Source organism: Dendrobates tinctorius, unplaced genomic scaffold, assembly GCF_039654945.1.
Source record: "Dendrobates tinctorius isolate UK_male_01 unplaced genomic scaffold, ASM3965494v1 ptg000051l, whole genome shotgun sequence".
In the NCBI taxonomy this organism is placed as follows: domain Eukaryota; kingdom Metazoa; phylum Chordata; class Amphibia; order Anura; family Dendrobatidae; genus Dendrobates; species Dendrobates tinctorius.
Genome location: NW_027361719.1, coordinates 8,787,989 through 8,810,382, shown reverse-complemented (window position 1 = coordinate 8,810,382; position 22,394 = coordinate 8,787,989). Strand labels below are relative to the sequence as shown.

Sequence of the window (22,394 nt, the reverse complement as noted above, 5' to 3'; positions counted from 1 at the left end):
TACTACAAGCTGTCATTGATGTTAGAGGGGGCAATACACGGTATTAAGAAATGGGGTACGTAAACTTTAGATCAGGGTCATTTGAATATTTTGGTTTGTCATTATGATTTAAAGGGAATCTGTCACCCTTTTTTTTTTTTTTTTTTGACTATCAGCTGCCGGCATTGACATCAGGGGCTTATCTACAGCATTCTGTAATGCTGTAGATAAACCCCCGATGTAACCTGAAAGATAAGAAAAACACGTTTGATTATACTCACCGGAGGGGGTGGTCCGGTGGGTGTCACGGTCCAGTCCGGCGCCTCCCATCTTCATACGATGCCGTCCTCTTCTTCCCTTCCTGTAGTGGCTGTGACGCCTGCGCACTGCAGGACTCTGCTCTGCCCTCAACAGGGCAGAGTAGTGCACCTGCGCCAGAGCCACTACAGGAAGGGAAGAAAAGGACGGCATCGTATGAAGATGGGAGGCGCCGGACCGGACCACGTCACCCATCTGACCGGACCGCCCCCTCCGGTGAGTATAATCTAACGTGTTTTTCTTATCTTTCAGGTTACATCGGGGGCTTATCTACAGCATTACAGAATGCTGTAGATAAGCCCCTGATGGCGGTGCCGGCAGCCGATAGTCAAAAAAAGTGTGACAGATTCCCTTTAAAAAAGAGAGAAACCAGTAGTTTGACAATAAATGGCTTCACCCAACCAATAACCATGAGTGGAGAAAAAGTTTTGGTGTTATTATTCATATTCTCTGAAAAAAGGCCAAGAAAGCAAAAATTCTGCTGAGGTATGTAAAAGTAATGGACAATCTTGACTTCTTTTTGGTTCACATTTAGGCACACAATACAAGATAGGGCATAAAAATAGATTTTATTACATGCTCTGTTAGAGGGATTACATATTTTAACATTTCACCCATTCAATCAGCCTTGTAGAACCTTAAATACAGCAATGTGCTGAAAAACCATCCAACAGCTGCTCAACCGAAAAAGAAGAAAACCTAATACTTATTGTAGACCCTCATTTTAAGAAGGTTATATCCCAAACGCACATCCTCACACCATAGAAAGAGACACACAGGAATGTCCATTTTTTTTCCTTTTTTTTTTTTTTCTTCTTTTATTATTTAGATAAAAACGCGGATGACTGATGTGACAGTGGTTCAGCCACGTTACAGGATGCAAAATTTAGTAGGAGTGTTTCCCCTGAGGTCTCCTTTGTAACAGTCTTACAGATTCTTGTAGATCACTCACTACCCGAGAGGCAGCATGAAACAAAAAGGTCTGAAGATAATCGCTACATATCTTAAATTCAAAAATGTGTGTTATAAAGAGTAAAAAATAGCTCTTTATCTATAGGCTTTTAAAATATCTATGTTTAAAAACAGCCAAAAGGCACTGCATGGTTTTCCATTCATTACTTATCCGGAAAAGTCCCTGCTCAGTGACCAAATACTGGCATAATGAGGCCATGGCCATCTTACAGCTGGGTAGTGCCAATGGAATTATAAATAAGGACTCGAATGTTTCTCATACCCTTGCTATAATAAGGCATTGCCTTTGTAGTGTATGGTCAGTAACAGGTTTCAGTTACCAAGCACCACTCTCCACGGGCTCAATAAATACAATTATCAAGCCATCAATAGAGACCAAACAGTAAAGCTATTGAGACCACTGTCCTCCCCCACCCACCATGGCAGCAGATGGACAAACATCTTTGATTCAAGTCAGTTATTAGAAAAAACTATTACATATAATCTCAGAGTGGCTAAAAAACATCAAGCAATAAAAAGTCCTTTGGCTCTGATATTTTTTTTGTTCCACCTATGGGTTTTGATATGATGTTAATGGTGGTAAGTAGCCGAACGTTTACCCTGCTGCCCATTGTCTGCACAGTGTTTCTGCCATACATGTCTCAGCAATAAACAATACCCTGTATGTCACTGGCATTTACATTAAGCAGGGGTATGCGGTCAGCACCTGGATAGTAAAGCTTCCATCTTGAACAAATACCGTATAGATCTGTTTCCAGAGAGAGGAGTTGGAATAATATTTTGTGATGGAATTATACCAAAGAAGCAGGTTTCCAAAAAGTAGTATATATTGAGAAGGGCACTAAATGCCAGCGACTGCCAACCGTTACCAAGGCAAGTGCATCCGGCTAAATATGCATATAAAAGACATTGGCATGTAGAGAATTAAGGAATCAGTGAAAGACTTATGATATATCCCATTAAGCAGCCCGATCCTTAACGTGTGTCAAATTATTTAACTTACTCTAAAAAGTACCTGTGTGTGCCCCTTCAGTTATCAGCATGTTGGCATTGCACCCTCTCCGGTGACGATGCAGCCTGACATTAAAACTGATATGAAAGCTAAAACAGTAGTGGAGAACCGAAACCCATAGGTACACGATACCATCATTAAAAAAAAAAAAAAGGACACTGTCTTCTACTAGTGCACCAAAAGTTATGGCAAGAGATCCCTGCGTTCATTGCAAACATGCCGCCCGGCATGCAAGCCATTAGGAGTGTAAGCCACAGCTAGATTTGCTTGTTACGGGCAGTTGAATTTTCCCCGAAATTCATATTTGACTATTGAATATCTTTTTTGTTCCTCTTCCTCTGAGGCCAAAGGCACAGCGAGTGAGAAATTTGAAAAGACAAAAATAAAAGAATATTTAAAGATATAAAAAGTCCCCTGAAAAAAAAAAAAAACTAAGTCAAGACAAAGAGTCTTAAGGTGCCCTCAGCTGTCCGAGACTTGCATAAATGTCCTCAGAGTAACTGAGCTCCTCAAAGATCGGGATGAGGCTTAAAAGTTCTGTGTCTCCCATGTCATCAAACCAGGACTGCACGGGAACCTGCAAATCAGAAGACTTGTAGTTAATATTACAAGCAGGTGGTACAAGTGCTAATGAGTTAACATAGTGGGCACATTCAATTAAAAGAAATCTGTCTGTCCACACTAAATGACTGTTCAAACCAAGTACAATCGCCCGATGCACCCTTGGTGTGGCCGAGAATTTCAGCGTACGTTCCCACCTTTTTATTTTCCATTCATTGACAGCTCTGGCTTCACAGGAGGCATAGAATTAATGCAATCTCCACCATCCTATGTAGCTTGTAAAGTCAGAGCTGTTAATCAAGGAAGAAGGGGCGAGATAGATTGAAAACAAGTAGGTGGGGAAAGTGTACCGAATTGCTCAGCCACACCAAGGGTGCACTGAGCCCCTGTGCTTGGTTTGAATAGTAATTTTGTAGTGACAGACTCCATTTTTTGTATTTTAAAAGGTTAAAAAAACACAAATTATATTTAAACAGATAATATATTATCAGCAAGGACCTCTTAAAAGGTCCTTGCTGATGGAAAGTGACTGCAAAGAAGTCATTTACCCTTGCAGTTTCTGGTATACGAGAATACAAGATTAGATTCTGCATCATGCTTCTACCATACAAGCTGCACATATAAAAGACAAACAAAAAAAAAAAAACCAGACAGACAAGACTGGCATTGCCCTGTGCGTCCATTAGGAATATTTTATTATGACCCCTTCAACTTGTGTTTTACACCAAATTAAAATGTACATATATACAGATGGCAATACACCAGACTATATTCCACATAGTACACAAACAAAAGAAAACAGCAGCACTCGGTGCACCAAGATGGATGCAAACATTGCATACATGAAGTTTAGATTACATTACAGCTATATAGAATATATAGCTAACAAAAGAAAGTAGGCTCAAATTTATTATATTAGAAATGGCTTCATTTTGTAAGTATACGCTATAGAGCAGTCTAAATGTCAAACATGCACTGTCTGCATACATATTAGCACTTGCAGAGAGCGCTGCTGTATGCTTTTGTTTGTATATTATGCAGTCATAGCAGCTTGCACTTGTTCACTCTTGCTTTATTCAGCCCTGAGGTGCTGGCCAGTTTTTGGCTATATTCCGCACAGTGTCACACAAGGTATTAGGAGACAGGACCATTGGAAGAAAGAGCTAAAAGTTAACCCTTTAAATTAAGCAGAGAAAATCTAGTCACATGACCCACATCTCTAGTGGATTTCCATAAACTGAGAAAATGGAGCAATATAAAAAAAAAAAATATGAAATATTATATATATATATATATATATATATCCTGTTGGGATAATTGTCATTTTCAGGCAAACATGTAATATAGCAGCATTCATGCTGTAAAAAGAACTTTTTATCAGTGTTCTCAAAGGCAGATTCAGACATCTGCTATTGTTACTGGTTCCCTAGCAACCTGTCCGTATTACCTCGCAATCCAATCTGTCAGCAGTATTATTGTGTGCAGTTATTAAAAAAAGAGGGAGCTTGGAAAATAACAGAATGGCGACCTGTACCTTCATAAGTGGAAAACTACGACACCCGCAGCACTGCAGGCAGACCGCTACACCGCCACATGCTGAAGGTTACACTATATATGTACTTATATATGCTAAGCCGCACTGAGGTATAGAATATATCCATTAGTGTTCAGCATAAGTGAGTACACTCCCTGTGAAAAGTAAGATTTGAAGCATTATCTCACTTAATACAAGTACAATTTCCAAAATTTTGACAAGACAGAATTTCTTAGAACATTTTTACCCCATAACATGAAAGTAAGGTTAATCATAACAATCATTACAAAATCTTCAGTTTTACTCAAATTAGTTGATGCAAAAATGAATACACCCCATATCAAAAACTAGTACATTAGTATTTTGTATGATCTCCATAATTTTTAAGGTCAGCGTCAAGTCTTCTGGAACAGAATGTACACGTTTTCGACATATTGCAACATCTTTAGTTTTCCATTTTTTAAGAATGACCTCTTCTAGCGCCTGGATGCTGGATGGAGTGTGACAAATAACTTATCTCTTGAGAATTCCCCATAGGTGTCCAGATCAGGAGACACTTGGCCACTGAATCTCTTTTACCCTGTTCTTCTACAGAAATGCAACAGATGTGCTTTTTGGAAACGTGCACGTCTACCAAGGGCACTGAGTGATGGAGAATCCTCCTTCAGTATACAGCAGGACATCTGTGAATTCGACATCAATGAAATGTAACTCTCCAACACCAGCAGCACTCATGCAGCCCCCCACTGCCAACACGTTTCACTTTACATTTTTCTGAACTCATTGTTACAAATGCCTGGTGCCTACAGAGAAACATGGTGGGGGCAGTGTCCTTACTTGGGGCCAAACGACTGCTGCTGGTGTCCTGTAGCTACTTTTCATTGATAGTGTCATGAAGTCAAAGATGTACTGCTCTGTATTGAAAGAAGATACTTCATCAGTCCGTGCCCTTAGTAGACGAGCACTTTTCCTACATGACAATGATCCAAAACACATATCTGTTGAATTTCTGAAGAAAAGGGTGAAGGTGGTTCATTGGCCAAATGTCTCCTGATCTGAACCCAACCGAACACCTGTGGTGAATTCTGAAGAGACAAGTTGAGCATCACTTTCTATCAAGTATCCAGGGTCTAGAAGAGGTCATTCTTGAAGAATGGAAAAAGATGTTGCCAACTTGTTCACTGCATGCCTAGAAGACTTCGTGTTATCTTTAAAAATTCTGGAGGTCATACAAGATACTAGATGTAGCAGTTTTTCTTTATCTGGAATGTATTCACTTTTTGCATCAACTAATTTGAGTAAATATGAAGATTTTGTAATTAAAATTTGTTTTATTTCATGGTATAGGTTAAAAAAAAAAAAAAAAAAAGGAAATTGTTCTAGTGTTCAGTGAGATACTGAATCAAATCTTACTTGACAGAGGAGGCGTACTAATTTATGTTAAGCACTGTATATACACACACACATATATATATATATATATATACACATCACATACATACACACACACATACACACAAAAATTCATGTAAAGTATAAAATACTATAAAAATATTTAGCAACAAATGTGAAGCAAGCCATTTGGCTTTATGACTTACAGCATTTTCTGGATGGAAGATGTAAGACGCAGGAGAGTTGTCTAAAATGATAGTCTTCTTCAGGTCTCTCCCCAGACGGCTCAAGTCTTTGACGTAGCAGCCCTGGTGGAATACACAAGCTTCCCTGAAAAGACGGGATCGGAAGACTCCCTCCTTATCCAGAAGATCAGTCACTGGATCAGCATACTGGGAATAAAAATTAAATCACTAAACAAATGAGCAAAAAATTTAGTCCCAAGAGTACCGGTCACCACTGGGATTTTTAATACATAAAAAAAATATTTTTAAGCGACATTTAAATAGTATAATTGTATATGGTACTTCACAATAGAACAGGGCTAGAATGTTGTAAAATCTTGGACTTCAAATTAAACGAGTGGGAGAGGTGGAAAGGGAAATGCTAGGAGGAAATATTAGTACTTGGAACAATAATGATAAACTAAGCAAGGTACAACAGAAAAAAGTCATGAACATATCGGCACTAAAAGGGAAAAATCTCAGTGTCAATCGGGACAGATGTTTGTTAGAATAAAATATTTCTATCACGGTCAGTTGAGTTGCTGCTCGTCTGTGTAGATGTGTAGAGGCTTCTCATTACCTTGGCAAGACTAGCAGTAAAAAGTACACATTCATAGAGCTCTCCCATTCTTTCCAGAAACTCATCCACATAAGGCCTCTTTAGAACATACACCTAAGGAGGAAGAAATGAACATCAGAGAAAGGGATCCATTAGATTGTAATTTAATTATTTTATTTATTTATTTTTTTTTTTCACACACACACACGATGTAACAACTAGTTGAATAAAGTATAAAGTTTATTACACAACTGTATTGCTGTAATATGCTTAGTCACATGTATTTGTTGATGTGGCACTGTACCCTACACACAGTGTTGGACTGGGAAGCCAAGGGCCCACCAGTAACCAACTCTAGGGCCCCATTTTTCAGCTACATGAAAATGTGACATTATCCTCAAATATAAATTTATATAACAAAGAACTGGGTAGCTTGTTAAAATGAGTAAGATTCTGCCTTTGTCTGTACAGAATGATTCAAGTATATAGTGCCAAATACTGCTCATATAAAAGGGTGGTGGACTATTCTTGCAGAGGGGCCCATCGGAGGATTCTCCTGTTCTCCTGCAGGCCAGTCCGAGCCTGCATGCCAACAATCGCTAGATCAGTAATATTACATTGCATACGTGTCTTTCTTTCTTTAAAATTATTCTCAGGCATCACAAACTCATGCATTTTTGTAATGAACTTAATTACCTTATTTTGCTTACTTCTCTCTGAAACAATATACTACAGTGCTGCTTCACTGTCAGTTCATGTTACTGTACTTTAGAAGCCTCTCAAATTCTGATCATCAAATTCCATGCACTAGATTCAGTCTGTGTATGGAAATTTCCCATGTCTGAGCCTCTATGCTACCCACCCATACGCAGACAGGGAAACTGCTGTACTCTGTTCCAATATACAGTGTACAGATCTTGCTGAGCAGCAGTTGAAGTCAGCTTCTAAAGGAGCATTAACTGGCACTGAAACAGCACTGCAGCATAATGTTTGAGAGAGATGGAAATAAATACAGCAATTAAGTATACCAAAGTTTGTTACTGTGAAATAACCAGAGGATAATTGAAAAAGTAATTTTTTTTTAGTTACATGCTGTATGGTCTACCCCTAACAATTCCTATGCTGACTGTATGATGCCGATGCGCCTACTCCAAAATTGTCAAATATGATTATCCTACCATACAATTAGAAATTAAAAATTTGAGCCAACTGTGGTTGTAAAAAGAGTAATTTTACACAAATTAAACCTTTAAAAACAACCCCTTCTTCAGATGTAACATTACACTTTGTCTTAGGCGGGATATCAGCTGCTTCCTGAAACAAGTAATCAAGAGTAGGCCGCGCTGTGAGGAAACAGCCTATCCTGGATTACTTGAATCGGGCTGCAACCATGACAGTCTGAGGACTTCACTTGCTCTTCTGAAAGCAGATAAAAACATTAAAATGCTTAAAAAAAAAAAAAAAAAAAAAAAAAAAACCACACACAAAAAAACAGAAGTTTGCCCACTCACCTGATGAGTGGTCCCCTCAATCTCTACGGGAACGATAAAATCTGCATTGCTAATTGGCTGCAAGAAAAAATAAATAAATAAACAATTTAAATTCAAATAAAGGACATCCTCTCATTTTTATTATCAGTGAACAATCCCAGTGCATTACTTTGTAAAGTGCAGGAACCATTTATTTTGCAGTTTACAAACAGGTCGTACCTTGAAAGAGCTATGAACCAGCGTTTCATCTAGGTCTATTACCATGCAAATTTTTCCATTATCTTTTGGTGCTACCTCAGGGAGTAAAGAGGTACCTGGAATCTGAGAAAAAAAAATAAAATATTTTAACTTACCAGGGAAATACTAATTTAAAAAAGAACAAAAAAAAAAACAAAAACACATTTTCGCACAATACATAGAACAGCACCATCTGACACCAGTCTATGGTAAATAATAAGGAGAGGACATAGGAACTGTAAAGTCTAATTGTGCCAATGGGTCTTTGCTCCTGTCCCACCTGCAGAAACATGCATAAAAATAATAGCCAAAAATTGCTTTTTATATAGGATGGAGATATATATATATTTTTTTTTTATTATTATAAGGAAAAAAACAATTGTATTTTACAATTGTATTTTATAGGATTTTGCCAAGTAAACTACAGGCACTGTCATGATTTCACCGTTATACTGATTAAAATGATACGTTGGTTGATGAAATCTGTCTTGTGTTTCTTGTGTATTCTGTATTTGCAGTTTTCAGTTAATGAGTTTCTCATGCCCCGGGGCAGTGCTTTATGTGGTGCTCTGATTACATATTCATACTTAAATGATCAGTCACTGATCCTTCAGTGACCAGCTTCCTATTTAAATACTGCACATGCTCAGCTCATATTGTGGTCTTTGTAAAAAAAAAAAAAAATTTACAGCAAAATGGTTGCGGTGCCTTGCACAGTAGCATCTAATGCTTGCCGATAGATGCTACTGCGCAAGTGCCGCTTTCATTTTCCTGCAGACAATTTATTTTCCCTCCAACATGGTGTTGCTGCCATTTTGTTGGAGAGGGAAATTTTTTTTTTTTTTTTTTTTTTACAAAGATCCCAATATAAACTGCACAAGTGCAGTATGTAAATAGGAGGCAGGTCATTGAAGGATCAGAGTGGCCCGGTCATTCAAGTATGAATATGAGAACAGAGCACTACATAAAGCACCCCCACACACACACACACACACACACACACACGCCAACCCGGAGCACCAGAATCTCATTAACTGAGAACTGAAAATACAGATTAAACAACAACCACAAGACGGATTTCATCAACCAACGTATCATTTTAATCAGTGTAATGGCACCGACCTGACAGTGTTAGTAGTTTACTTTGCAAAATCTTGACAGGATTGCTTTAAAAAAAAAAAAAAAAAATAGAAATTGTACTGCTAATGTATTATGGATATATAACATTTGTTGGACTTTAGACCAAATGCCATCATTTAATAACACTGCCCATTTTTATGCATGTTTCATTGAAAAGTGTGATTCTAAATAAACTACTGGGACTTTTAAAATCTTAAGGTTTTCCCAATAGGCAGCCATTCCTCTCAAAGGGTGTGCTCACTCTAGGTTTCTGCCACACAAGGGGAAAAATGCTATTAAGCAGTCCCAAGTTATCCTTCAGTATAAAAATGCCTTTACAAATACAGGAAGACAGCACTTCAATTATCATCGGTCTTCAGTGTATCTACCTGGAAAGGATGAAAGAGTGAGCAGAGCTAGCCGGGATTAGATCCTGCGACCTGCAGGTCACACAGATGCTTCCAGGCAGGAGTCTCAGCTGGCTGAGCACCCTCTTCGGTCCCACTGGCTGAAGCATTAAAAGTGCAGGTGGAAGAAGCTTATTGGTGAAGCTGCATTTCATATATTATTGTCTTGAGATTTTATGAACTATGCACAGAAAATGAAAAATGAGAACAAAAATCTGGGGACAGAATCGGAAGTTTAAAAATAAAGAAAATGGAATTACCTAAGAGAAGTAACTTCATTCTGGTATGAGATTCATTGTGATCACTTTAAGATGCAATAAAACTTATCGGAGTATCGTATGACTGACTTGTCTTCAAAAATCAGACAGTATGAAGGTGGTCGACCATCACTGGTCTCACACGATGCAAAGCCTCTTTGAAATCACAGTGTTGATATCTGCTAAAGACTTTGGTTTCACTCGGGTGTCCTACATTTTTACTCTATCAACATTAACTATAAGTGATAAGACACATTTCTCTTTGATATATGGCCTATGAAAGTCAAGTCAGTGGCAGAGGAGTCTCCAGCTTCAGGTATATTTTATTTAGAACTTCTCTAGCCTGACTTTTTCTTTGTTTTTTATTTAGGACTAACTATATGATGCTCCATGGAAGCAAAATAGTTGGAGTATAGAAGTATAGACCTCTCGTACCGGAAACGTCAGCATCAGCTACTAATGGACATTACATAATGGAGGAAGAGAGAGATATTGTACCAAGGACAAAATCTGCAAGGAGTTTGTATGTTCTCCCCGTGTTTGGGTGGGTTTCCCCCGGGTACTCTGGTTTCCTCCCACACTCCAAAGACATACTGATAGGGAATTTAGATTGTGAGCCCCATCGGGGACAGTGATGAAAATGTGTGCAAACTGTAAAGCGTTATTATATTGTAGCTTAATAAAAGCCCCCCCGCCCATCAACTATTGATGAGCACCACTGTGGCTCCTACGTTCAAATCCCACCACTGACAACATCTGCAAGGAGTTTGTATGCTCTCCCCGTGTTTGGGTGGGTTTCCTCCTGGTTCTCTGGTTTCCACCCACACTCGAAAGCCATACTGATAGGGAATTTACCAGTGATGATAAATTCTGTAAAATGCTGTGGAATACGATGGCTCTATACAAGTACAATAATGACAACTAACTATTGGTACAGGCCTCACCAGCCAACTATCGGAAGTGTATTGGGTTCCCAGTTCATTATCGAGAAATAGGCTTCTGCTACTGGGGAAAGTAGCAAGGAAACACTTGCAGGTTTGGTCAAGCTGAGAATACATATGACTGATGTTGGAGTCAGGTTAAACTTCTAGCAACATCATCCACTTGCAGTGCAGTGGGCAAAACCACCATTTGGGGGGGTCCTGCAATATTGTAATCTTGGGGTCTGCATCCAATATTTTCTACAATTGCGGCTAGTACAACTTTCCATGTCCAATAAGATATGAACAGAACAGTGCCTGGTTAGAAGACGGCAGCTATAATGGCGTGGGTTGCTGGTCTAACCATCAGTTGTGGAAGTCACCTCCTAACACTTAACATTAGGAAAATCAGATTATATTTTATAAAGAATATCGGATTTCTAAGAAGCTTGCATTTCAGAAGTCCTTCTTAATGGGACATTTCAGTCATTGTACCTAGTGATTGCTAAATGATGTGTGAAAAAGATCCAAGAGCCAATTATATACCTACCTGGTAAAACTGATACTGGAGACATTGGAGTAACTCCGACTGAAAGAAAAGGGGGAAATATGACAAGTAAGCCATCCTATTCTTTACAAGAAACGCAACTATTAAGTTGCAAGTTACAGCAAAACACATGAAAAGTACATGTAGGTCAAATAATAGGCTAAACTAAACCTGTGGACAAGTCACATATTTGGTAATTTGGGCTGAAATCTAATAACTTCACATATCACAATAGTGATAGAACTTAAAAAGAGGAGGGCTGCACAACATCCGGTACAAATAGAAAAAAAGGGAGTGGGGAATTGGTATAATTTTGGGGTAGGAAGACACACTAGTGACAGGCAAACATTATTTATTCAATACAAGGAAAATGATACTGTCATATCCAGACAATCTACAGTCAATCCAATTGATAATTCCCCATCCATGTTGCCCCTTATTGTAGGGTTACAATCTATAGCTCTATATCAGAGGACACTACACGGCTGCTGAAGGTCACATTTGGATGTACCTTTGGGGTAGTCTGCGTTTCCTCCTTTTGGGTGGGAGGTTCACCGGTGCCTCCTGGTCGATTGACATTCTGTGCGCTGAGGCAACAGAAAAGTGCCTTAAATATACTCCGACTTCTAGGCTTCTTTGGAGAGGACCTGGAGACCAGCCCTGGAAGAAATAACACACACACAGTTCTGCATTATTTTCATCAGGGATTTCATTTCAACAAGTTATTCATTTTTCGAAACTAGTGGGGCTTTATGTTTCAATTAATCAAAAATGATTGGTGGTGGTTAGTTCCTCAGGATGTTTGAAACAACCTCCCTACGGAGTTCCAAGTGTTCCTAGAAGGACTGATGCCGTTTTCAAGAAAAGGGTGGTCGCAAAAAATATTGATCTAGATTTGTTGGGTTTTTTTATTCATGCACTTTGCATTTTGTTAACTGGTATAAAGTATTAGCATTTCTACTTTTAAAATACTTCTAACTTTGCAGCAATTTTTCCACCGCACAGTAGAACATCCTTGCGGAGGCAAAAAGCCTAAATATGTGTCAAATACCTAGTCTGATGTGCCAAATATAAGAGTCATACATAATTGTGAAAATGCATGGGATATAGTATAACAATATTGATATATTTACGACGTTTCGTGTTCATGTTGAAAAGGCAAAAGAATAGATCGTGTCCTTGTGCTATCCATAAGCTTGCATCAATTTGTTAATATTTTGAATAAAACCTAAAAACAGTCACAAAAATTATTACCGGCATATAAACACCAAGAGGCAGTCAGACTAACGATCCCATTTTACTCCATCAACAGCAGAAAAAACAACAAGTATAAATGTACAATGTTAACAATTTTCTGATCATGTCGCCCATTAGTGTATATCAAATAGAAAAGTCTACATCGCTGTCAATCATGGAAAGCACAGGATAGATGGACTAGGATTAAAAAATAAAAATCATGCTATAGATATTAGGGCTGAGCAACAATCCTCTATGTGCAAGTGACTATATAGATTATTGTTACTAGATTCCTGCCAGAAAATAATTTAGCCTTATTTCAGTTGTTCATGAATGAGAGGACCTGAATATAAAAGAAGCAGCAAGCAAACGCAGGGCTGTGGAGTCAGAGTCAGGATTCTGTGTCCATTATGGTGGAGACGCTATAAAATGGACTGACTCTCGACAATATACACTATAATAAATTGGCTTTTACATGAGATGAATCTGTGCTGCACTTTATGTACATGCTCAGTAGTGACCAGTGCTGTGGAGTCGTAGATGAGATGAATCTGTGCTGTACTTTATGTACATGCTCAGTAGTGACCAGTGCTGTGGAGTCGTAGATGAGATGAATCTGTGCTGCACTTTATGTACATGCTCAGTAGTGACCAGTGCTGTGGAGTCGTAGATGAGATGAATCTGTGTTGCACTTTATGTACATGCTCAGTAGTGACCAGTGCCGTGGAGTCGTAGATGAGATGAATCTGTGCTGCACTCTATGCACATGCTCAGTAGTGACCAGTGCTGTGGAGTCGTAGATGAGATGAATCTGTGCTGCACTTTATGCACATGCTCAGTAGTGACCAGTGCCGTGGAGTCGTAGATGAGATGAATCTGTGCTGCACTTTATGCACATGCTCAGTAGTGACCAGTGCTGTGGAGTCGTAGATGAGATGAATCTGTGCTGCACTTTATGCACATGCTCAGTAGTGACCAGTGCTGTGGAGTCGTAGATGAGATGAATCTGTGCTGCACTTTATGCACATGCTCAGTAGTGACCAGTGCTGTGGAGTTGTAGATTAGATGAATCTGTGCTGCACTTTATTTCCTTGCTCAGTAGTGACCAGTGCTGTGGAGTCGGAAGTCAGGGAAATAGAGTAGTCAGAGGTTGGCATACTGACTCCACAGCCCTGCGCACATGTCCCTCTTGTTCTACCTCCTGAGAATATTTTGTAGAGCAGATCTACACTTGATTGCCTCAAATACCTAAAATAGCAAGTACCATTATACCCTACCATGTTCATAACATTAGTAGAAGGAAGCGGGCGAGCAAAAGCGCAAATAGGGTCTTATTCGGTATATGTTCATAATATTAGTAATTTCACCAAATTCCAAAATTCCTAAAGTAGATCTTCTTTAAATGCAACAATGGCATTGAGAACTTCTAAATGCATCAGTATCTTAAAATATATTCCTAGTGTGACAGTCAACCCTGCCAAGATAACCATGACTGTCCAGAAACCAATGTACTTCACATGTAATGATACGCTCCAGACGTGAACTAGTTTAACATGTTCTGTTATTGCAATAAAAGTGTGGTGTGGTTTATTTTACTGTATACATGCCTTTAAGTTACCTTTATGAATAATTATTTTGTATTGTACAAACAAATGGAATCTATTTCACTAGATGCCAAGAACTATAAAAGGAGCTGTGGATTAGGAAGTTTGTTAGTGTGTGGCTGAGGCCACATGGAGTGCAAGGGGAGTCTGTATAGTCTAGATAACAGCCGGGAAATGGGAGTTTTGGCTGTAATGCAGGAGATGAAAAATGCATGAAGAAGAGGTGCTAAAGGTAAGCATGAGCAGAGGCAGGTCAGAGCACACCTAGAGGAAAGCAGAGTACTGGCATTGCAGGGCCAGCTAAGGCAAAATGGGCCTGAAAGGAAACCGCAAAAAGGCTGAATAGCTGCAGTAGCAGATTACATGAATCTGGCATAGGTCAGTAGTAAACCTACCTGCTAAAAAGAGGAGCCTGAAACACTGGGATAGACAATTACTGCAAATTGTTTGTAGATGGCCGCCGTGAAGCAACGAGCGCTCATCATTTACATACACCGTCCTACCTGCTTGTTTCCACCCATCTCAACCCTTATCTGGCCCTATGAACCAGAGTGGTCCATGAGGCTGGGTGCCCACGTTGCTTTTTTTTTTTAAAGAGTTTCCGCAGCGTTTGTGCCGGCTCAGACGCTGCAGAAACGCTTAAAAGAAGCTTCTAATTAATTAGCATGCGTTTTTTGTGCCAATGCATGCGATTTTAACCGCTCAGGAATCGCTTAGCGGCTAAAACACAGCATGCTCATTAATTTCCGCATTGCTCTGCGTTTTTAGCCTTCCCCAATGTTCCCAGAAAACGCGCGTCAAAAAACGCGCGTCTTTTGTGCAAAAAACGTGCACGAAACGCGCATAAAAAAGACGCGCGTTTTCTTGGAAGGGGATCAGTTTCCTGAGCGTTTAAAAACGCTAACGTGGGCACATAGCCTGAAAGAAGGGGGGGGGTGGAGATAGAGGGAAAACCAAGCAGGAGGGAAGGTTTATTCAAAGGACTGGCCCCGCCGTGAAGCACAGAGCGGCGAGATTTAGTTTGAACAGTCATTCTGTGCTGACAGAGTCCCTTTAAAGGGAATCTGTCACCTATTTTTTTGCCTATAAGCTGCCGGCACCACCATCAGGGGATTATCTACGGCATTACAGATTCCCTTTAAGACCACATATCGGGGCCTCCCAACAATCCTGTCACAAATGATGTTATGAGGCTGAAGGTTCCGGCTTTTTTTACAATAAGGCTACATGCACACACTGAGTAAATAGATGCAGAAATCTCTGCATTTCTGGGCAGGAAAAATGGAGACTTGCGTTTTTGCCCTGAATATTTTTTTTTTTTTTTTTTTTTTTTTACTGATTTGAGTGAGGTCAATGGTGAAAAACGCAAGGCAAAAAACACACAGATAATTGACATGCTGCAGATTTAATGCACCAAGTCTGCAAGTCAAAAACACTCAACGTGTGCATGACACGTCAGGTTTCTCATTCATTTTACTGCCATCAGGATTGCTAGCAAATCTGCATGGCAAAAAACGCAACATATCTGCAATGTGTGCACAAGCCTAATGCTAGCATATTTTGCACACCTTAAAAATAAGATGCAGTTTGAGTTGCCTGGAAATTTCTTACTTCCCTCGCCCCAGAAAGGACACGTGCATGCTTGACAGAGCATGCACGTGTATACGGGAGGTTAGGAGAGATAGGAGTCCGACAATTAAGGGTTGTGTTAACAGCCATCTACTGTGTATGGCCACCTTTAAAAAGACAGAGAACTGTACAGATACATGACAATGCTAGTATGTTTGTGCCAGAGACATCCATTTCCTTTCCTACTCAGCTTTGCGCCCACCATTATCGGAATATTGTGCCTTGATTGTGAATAAAAGACTTGGCTTGCAACAGAAATGAGCGTTTTGACAACCAACAGAAATAAGTACAAGATATTTGAAGCCCAACTAACAATTCATGCCATCCAGCACAAGGGCCTCTTCTTGGTACGTTCCTAAACAGAAGCTGCAGAATACATAATTACATCATACAAAAATCAAAAGCTCAGAGTACAGGAAATGCCTGGAGGTGAACGCAATTTTCAACTTGAAAACGGTCAATCAAAAGTTCATATCAAAGAATTCCACGCATCAAGCAGCCTTAATAGGTCATGGGGAGACAAAACTAATAAGCAAGCTCCTGGACCAGCTCCAAGACGGCTCATTGCTGTTCTGATCCCAGATAGCGTCTGTCTAACCAGAAAAATGCATTCGCGTAATTGTGCTTACTTCCCATTACTTCAGGATGGTGTTATCTAAGAGGCTTCGATAATGAGCAAATCATAGGACAGAATTATCCTGAAAGATCCACAATCAACAGATTCAAACGTCCTTTTCTGCCACACGTCAACAAACTGGATCCTAATATTGTAGTGGGCTAGTAAAGATATATCCAGTCAAACTTATGGGCACGGCCATGATTTGGACACAGGTTCCCCGACCAGAACTTGACTTCCTCTTCCATGCCTAAAGGTACTGTCACACTTAGCGATGTACCAGCGATCCCAACCAGCGATATGACGCGGTCAGGATCGCTGGTACATCGCTAAGTAGCCGCTAGTGAGCTGCCACATAGGCAGATCTCACTAGCGACATCGCTGGGGTCGGGAGTCGCTACTTACCTGTCACACCAGGCGATCCTGACGTCCTCCCACCCGGCTCCACGCATTGCTGGTCCTAACAGCAGGAAGCGCCGCAGGAAGCTGACGACGAGAAGCGGTCCTGGACGTTCTCGCGCGATCAGCGATAACCAGCGGGGGAGCCGGTCGTAGGTAAGTATCAGACACAGCGATATCGCTAGCAATATCGCTATAACGTCACTAGTTATAGCGATATTGCTAGCGATATCTCTGACATGCCCTTTAGACTAGCTATTGAGTTTGGGTGAGGAGTTCTGCAGCCAGACAGCGCACTATGGTTTCATACTATGACCACAAGTCATCCGAGAGCTTTCCAACCTAAAGAGGTCAGCTAACTGGCGCATTACCTTTCTATACTTTAGACGGTTACTGCCCCATATGTTGCAGCTGTGTTGTCTCAGCATCACTCAAGCATGATGAAAAATGCACATAAAAATAAAATTAGCAGGAAATTCAAAAGTTGCCTGACCTAGCCAGTGGTGCTACATGAGGTTACAGGAGCAATGCCTTCCGGACAGTAGGAAATACTTAGAGAACAGGTGTGACGTTACCTAGTTTCTGCTGCAGACAGAGTGATGGACCGAAAAGATAGCAATTACAAGAACTACTTTTGGTAAATGTTTGGGTTTCCCGGAAATTACAAAGAGCAGGCTCTCTGACCTGGTGGCTTTATGGTCCTTAGGTCTTGCATCGCAGGTAAAACAGGTATAGCTAAAAACATAGGACAGATCTATAAAGCTATAACCCCATGTATGAAAAATAGCAAGACTTCATAGGGTTGATGGATCTTAGGGGGGGTGTGGGTAAAGGAGGGAAGGAAGGTTAAGATCTCAATAAAAAGGTGGAACACTTGTCTTGGAGACCAGTCTTTGTCATAACGGCTTACCCACAAAAGTTGGCTAAAAAGTCTAAAGAGGACTGATAACTAAATATCTACTAGACAAAAGGTTGTATTCGGCACTAGTTATAGACAGACACAAGAACATTATTATTTTCCAAATTTATTAGGGTCCATTTTACATGGCAGGCAAAGCTGCCGGTAGCAAGCACCAATCAACAATACAGAAAGCCAATCAGAACTCAGTGTGTTCATTTGCACATAATCATCGTAACGTGTGCGTGAATAAAATTTATATTCTCCTTCACTTCCATTATTGGCAACACATCAGTGTTGGAGTCCCTATGACTTCATGAGGAGTCCGCACCTTAAAAGGGTTTTCCAGGGAACAGGATATGCGAGAAAAACTTATTTTCTTGGACGAACCCCTTTTACAGGGCATGTCCACAGGGGAAAGATATTGCCAACTGACTTTGGCATGTAAACGAAAGTCAGCAGTGAATTATGGTACCAGCCAAGCAGATCAGAACTTACAAAATTCATCACCATGTTCACAGATTTTTCCACCTATTTCAAGAATACAACACAAAACAGCAGATTTTTCAGTCTCGTGTGGACTTAAACATTTCCAAGTGGGTCTCCAAGTGTTAGAGCTCCCTAACACCTAGACAAGTATACCTTTTCGGTCCCTATATGCTGTGGGGTAGTTCAGATGAACAATTTATGTACTACCACACTTTTTTGGGTGGGATCAGACTAAGGCTATATTCACATGTGAGTGTGAAAGTTACCATCATTTAGAAGTGGATAGATTTTATTTCCTCAGGTATCATCCAAGGTGCATGTTTTTTTCCCTCACTGAAGCAAGTAGATGCGTGTATGGCTCAGGGCTTGCTAAGTAAAAAAAGAAAAAAAAAAAATCACAGCATGCTGAGAGTGGATCCACAAATTGAAGCACACACACCCATTCAAGTCTATGGGTGCATGTAAAACACTGGACTGTACTCGGAGGTCGGTCATCTGAGTGCAGTCAGATTTATGTGGGCACAGACAATGGAGAAATTAAAGTTCTTCATCTTCTCCATACCTGTGCTATGATTCTTTAGTGCGAGAGAATAGGATCACAGTAAACTGACACTTTGATTAGAGTTTGGGCTGAGAGTCATTAGCATAAGCAATTTGATTTCCTCACTCGGTGTGACCCCGGACCTCAATAAGACTCCTATGAGACAGTGCGCTGACCGGAAAAAAAGGGACAAGGACATGCAACACGGATGTATGAAGGTAGCCACAAACTCAAAGATAGATGATGCCAATATAGCATGCGTTCTATTTATAATTGCCTTGTAATGTGTTTTCATTTACTGTTCTGTCCAGATGTCACCGTATCCCAGATTTCCAAGCGGAGGAAGTTCACAGACCACCATATTAGGACACCCAAGTGATGGGTGTCTCAATATGGAAACTGCTGCTGGTACCAACCTATTGGGTGGTACCACCAGCGCAACAGCCTAAAGCAAGAAAGGGGAAATCTAAACTGCCCCGGAGCAGACCCCAAAGGAATAGATAGCCCCCAAACATATATTGTCGGTGAGACAAGATGAAAACACCAAGGCAGGCAGAAAAATAGACTGAGCAAACGATTGGGGCCCACACTGACTAGGCAGGACAGGAAAGGAAAGACTCTGTCTGCAATCACGCAAAAAACCCTGCAAAAAGTCCAACACGTCTGATGCACAAAAAGACAGAAGTCGCACGACATCGCCCCCACTATATCAGCATTCTGGTATATTCTGAAAGCAAAGCAAAAAGAGACCAATATAAAAGGGGACAAAACAAACTGGCACATGCAGTAACATATGGGCGGTGATTCAGAAACAAAAAAAAAGGGGATGGGCTATGCAAGGGGGATCACCACAGACAAATGGTTGGCGTTTAAATGGACAGTTTTTTTATTTAAATTTAGACATGTATAAACCACACACAAAATAAAAACATAAAAAAGTCACACATGTGACTTGACAAACACATAACTGGCTCGCAATAGAGCCTTCACCCTAGAGGTGTACTCCGCAAAGGACTTGCCTGTATAAACAGCATACCAAAAGGTGACCAAGTGTATCGAGAAGTGAGGAGGGTTGTACAGTCCCTCAGTCCAAAACACTTGAAATTATTCGGAGGTAAATGTAACCCTTAAATAGGTTGAGTATACAAAATACACTTGGTCACCATGACCCAGAATGCCTATCAGGAAGAAGTTGTAAAACATACATATGGTCATCATCAAATGGGTGCAACCCCAAATTCAAGATAAACCCAGACAGGCATAAAAACCTTAATAGAAGGGACCTATAACCATAAGTAGTGGTATGTAGAGTGACCAAAAATTGCAGAGTCCATGTGGGGCAACCTCAGGGAGAACAGGATACCCGACGCGTGTCGCCACCCACAGTGGCTTCGTCAGGGGTACTGAGTGTAGCTTCAACACATCTTTATATATGCACGGAGTAAGAGAGTTGATAGTGTACAGCTGTATCACTCACCGGAGTAACCCAGAGATGTGTAAGTGTCCTGTGAGCGCAGGGAGCCGTCCAGTGGCCATGTTGAGAGGCAATGCGCAGGCGCCAGCGTGTGATGGCAGGGAATACGTCACAGCCGGTATACAGTGCTATTGCGCATGCGCCAATCAATAGAAATAGAAAGTTGTTTCCGGCCAACGGGACGGAGGCACTGCGCAGGCGCCGGCATGTGATGACGGCGAGGACGTCACAGCCAGTATACAACTCTGCTGCATGCGCGCCAGTAAGAAATAAAATACAACCCCCAGATCAAGGGCACTGCGCAGGCGCCGGCATGTAAAGACAACAGTGTCCATTACAACCAGCATCCAGAGGTTACTACGCATGCGCCAACCCACGATGGCAGGGAAAGAATCCTACCTGCACTTATCAGGTCAACCCAGACCACTGATTTAATGCGCACATAAATGATAATCAATGGTCGATTCCATACTTAAATGGCGATATATTGTAATATGCACATGTGGAAGCGTAAATATAACGTGCAAAGGGCATAGCTCAGCCCATAAACACCAATGATCATATAGATGGTCATATAAAGATATAAAGCGCTCATTTTTGCATCTGGGCACAGCTGAGGTGACCTTGATGGTTCAAAACGCATGCCACACCACGCATGCGTCGATATATTAAGGCCAGAGAGACAAGACTCCGAAGTAGGCATGAATAGTGATAAAAGGAACAGTGCATGAGAGTGGTGCACCATTACAATGTTCAAAAAAAAAAAAAAAAAAAAAAAAGAAAGGGGGTATTGATGAGCGCATATATAATAGTAGTCAGGTAATATGATGGTAATCAGCCACATGTGAGGCCATAAATAGCCGCAAATCATACTGGTCGATAATGTCATATAAGTGAGTAAATGTCCTAAAATCCACTACTATTGAAGAGCCAATCCCATCCAAACCCATATAAAGGTGTAGTGAGAAAAATAACCTCAAAAATAACTTCAAAGAAGAGGTACACTGAAGGCTCTTAATGGTCTACCTATAGAATGAATGCCAGTTATCATAAAGAGAAACAATATATACAAAACACCCAATAGTGACAAAAAGAAAGCAACCATAAAATGCTGCAACTCTACTGCATGGCCGCAGAAATGGTCGCAATGTATAGTGGCCCATGGAGGGTCCACAGCGCAGGGGATGCACCCCAATGAACCAGATAGCCAGGGCACTCCTATACAAAGTACACCGATAGAGTAGGGAACAAGGGATGGGTTGTACATAATGTAAGAAAAACCGAGAAATGGCCTGAAGGGATGAATAGTAGAATGATCTTAAAGTACCACGATACAAAAAATGTATGAACAAAGCTGGTATGCTGTTTATATAGGTGTAAAAAACATCATGAGGTCCGTACAACACCCCTAAAGAACACCAAGGGTAGAGCAATATACAGTACTTTAAATAGTCCTGGACTATTTAAAGTACTGTATATTGCTCTACCCTTGGTGTTCTTTAGGGGTGTTGTACGGACCTCATGATGTTTTTTACACCTATATAAACAGCATACCAGCTTTGTTCATACATTTTTTGTATCGTGGTACTTTAAGATCATTCTACTATTCATCCCTTCAGGCCATTTCTCGGTTTTTCTTACATTATGTACAACCCATCCCTTGTTCCCTACTCTATCGGTGTACTTTGTATAGGAGTGCCCTGGCTATCTGGTTCATTGGGGTGCATCCCCTGCGCTGTGGACCCTCCATGGGCCACTATACATTGCGACCATTTCTGCGGCCATGCAGTAGAGTTGCAGCATTTTATGGTTGCTTTCTTTTTGTCACTATTGGGTGTTTTGTATATATTGTTTCTCTTTATGATAACTGGCATTCATTCTATAGGTAGACCATTAAGAGCCTTCAGTGTACCTCTTCTTTGAAGTTATTTTTGAGGTTATTTTTCTCACTACACCTTTATATGGGTTTGGATGGGATTG

General features: G+C 40.5%; 1 protein-coding gene across 1 annotated transcript in view; it reads right to left on the bottom strand.

Annotated features, from left to right (window-relative positions):
• Nucleotides 1–847: 847 nt before the first annotated feature.
• Nucleotides 848–22,394, bottom strand: part of CTDSP2 (CTD small phosphatase 2) — a 47,614-nt gene continuing 26,067 nt past the window's right edge. The window contains exons 2-8 of the mRNA XM_073576755.1: nucleotides 12,040–12,188; nucleotides 11,532–11,570; nucleotides 8,261–8,362; nucleotides 8,063–8,119; nucleotides 6,573–6,665; nucleotides 5,975–6,160; nucleotides 848–2,858 (exon numbers count right to left, since the gene is read on the bottom strand). Coding sequence (XP_073432856.1) covers nucleotides 2,733–2,858; nucleotides 5,975–6,160; nucleotides 6,573–6,665; nucleotides 8,063–8,119; nucleotides 8,261–8,362; nucleotides 11,532–11,570; nucleotides 12,040–12,188 — 752 coding nt within the window. The 3' untranslated portion in view covers nucleotides 848–2,732. The remainder of the gene's footprint in view (nucleotides 2,859–5,974; nucleotides 6,161–6,572; nucleotides 6,666–8,062; nucleotides 8,120–8,260; nucleotides 8,363–11,531; nucleotides 11,571–12,039; nucleotides 12,189–22,394) is intronic.